Source organism: Sinocyclocheilus grahami, unplaced genomic scaffold, assembly GCF_001515645.1.
Source record: "Sinocyclocheilus grahami isolate Dianchi unplaced genomic scaffold, SAMN03320097.WGS_v1.1 scaffold74.1, whole genome shotgun sequence".
Taxonomy (NCBI): domain Eukaryota; kingdom Metazoa; phylum Chordata; class Actinopteri; order Cypriniformes; family Cyprinidae; genus Sinocyclocheilus; species Sinocyclocheilus grahami.
Genome location: NW_015505253.1, coordinates 2911169 through 2912508, shown reverse-complemented (window position 1 = coordinate 2912508; position 1340 = coordinate 2911169). Strand labels below are relative to the sequence as shown.

Sequence of the window (1340 nt, the reverse complement as noted above, 5' to 3'; positions counted from 1 at the left end):
AGAGAATTCTTTAAAAAACATTAAAAATCTTGCAGTTCAAAAACTTTTGACTGGTATGTTAGCCTATAGTTTGAAGTAAAAAATATTAATATTAATAAGGAGAGTCTGCGATTTATTTGACAGTGATTTCACATTTCTTGTTTGTATGAAGGCTGAATACCAATAAAAGGTGAACATTTATTTATTTGCGCCAATTTTTTCCTAAAATATTATATAGTTTTACAGGAGTAGGTTTCATAGAGTTGGCAAATTAATTTTTCATAAGTTTGTAGGTACAGACATCTGTTGTGGCAGTTCTTGGCCGTTTTTATGAGGCTTTTTAATAGTGTTCATATCGATATCGAAATTATATCGTATCGACCGAAATTAAGAAATATATCGTGATATAAATTTTGGCCATATCGTCCAGCCCTAACAGAAGAAAGAAACTCATACTCATACTCAAGTGGAGGGTGAGTAAATGATGACAGAGTTTTCATTCTAGAAGTGAAATACTCCTTTAATAGAGATGCTCCTATACTCACCGATTCTCAAGACCTGCTGCGCGCTGAGACTGACCTCTGCCATCAGACACAGCAGGATGAAGCTCACACCTGTCCCCTTCAGCATGCTGCACCTGCAGGAGGAACATTCAACATCCATCTCCTTCTTCTTTCTGTATCCATACAGGAATAATTTCCATCCGAGCAGCATCTTTCCACTCACTCGTACTGGTGGGAGTCACCCATCCTCACATCCATAGGTGCTAACTGGGCATCACTTTCCAGAATAAGTCACCGTGAATGAGCATCCCTCCCGCGGTGCTCCCAGGACATAACGGCACCGAGAGACCGAGAGCGCACGGGCTCAGCTGTGCGCAAACATGGGTCCGTTGTGAAGATTAACTTCAAATCTGGCAGCAGTCGACCCCGACAACGTCTTTGCTCTTTGGTACACCGAGGAAATAATTAAATCGTGTGCCGGAGCTCTGATAGAAACGCACATCTGCCAGCGGATTAAATACCCGTTTATCCCTCACTCACTGTCTGTGATTTCACCAAACTGGAAGACACCTTACTCAACAGCGGTTTGACCTACTTTTAATAAAAAATCATTCTTATTATATTTTAAAAAGTCAAAGAAAACGTGCAGGTCGGGAGAGAAGTGCGCGGAGGCATCTGTGAGAAGTTTGTGTGTGAAGCAATGGTGGAGATTTGATTCATTCCAATGAATCGAATCTTATAAACAAGTTCTCTTAAAAAAATGATTCGATCAGATTCGCCAGCGGCAGGGTTTTGAAATAGCGTACTACGCTTTCCATTTCTGCTAAACAAAGAAAAATATGGCAGAAATAGTAAGAG

At 40.4% G+C, this 1340-nt stretch overlaps 1 protein-coding gene across 1 annotated transcript in view; it reads right to left on the bottom strand.

Annotated features, from left to right (window-relative positions):
* LOC107585794 (glutamate receptor ionotropic, kainate 1-like) overlaps positions 1–1011 on the bottom strand; it is a 33182-nt gene extending 32171 nt beyond the window's left edge. The window contains exon 1 of the mRNA XM_016272941.1: positions 525–1011. Coding sequence (XP_016128427.1) covers positions 525–693 — 169 coding nt within the window. The 5' untranslated portion in view covers positions 694–1011. The remainder of the gene's footprint in view (positions 1–524) is intronic.
* Positions 1012–1340: the final 329 nt, after the last annotated feature.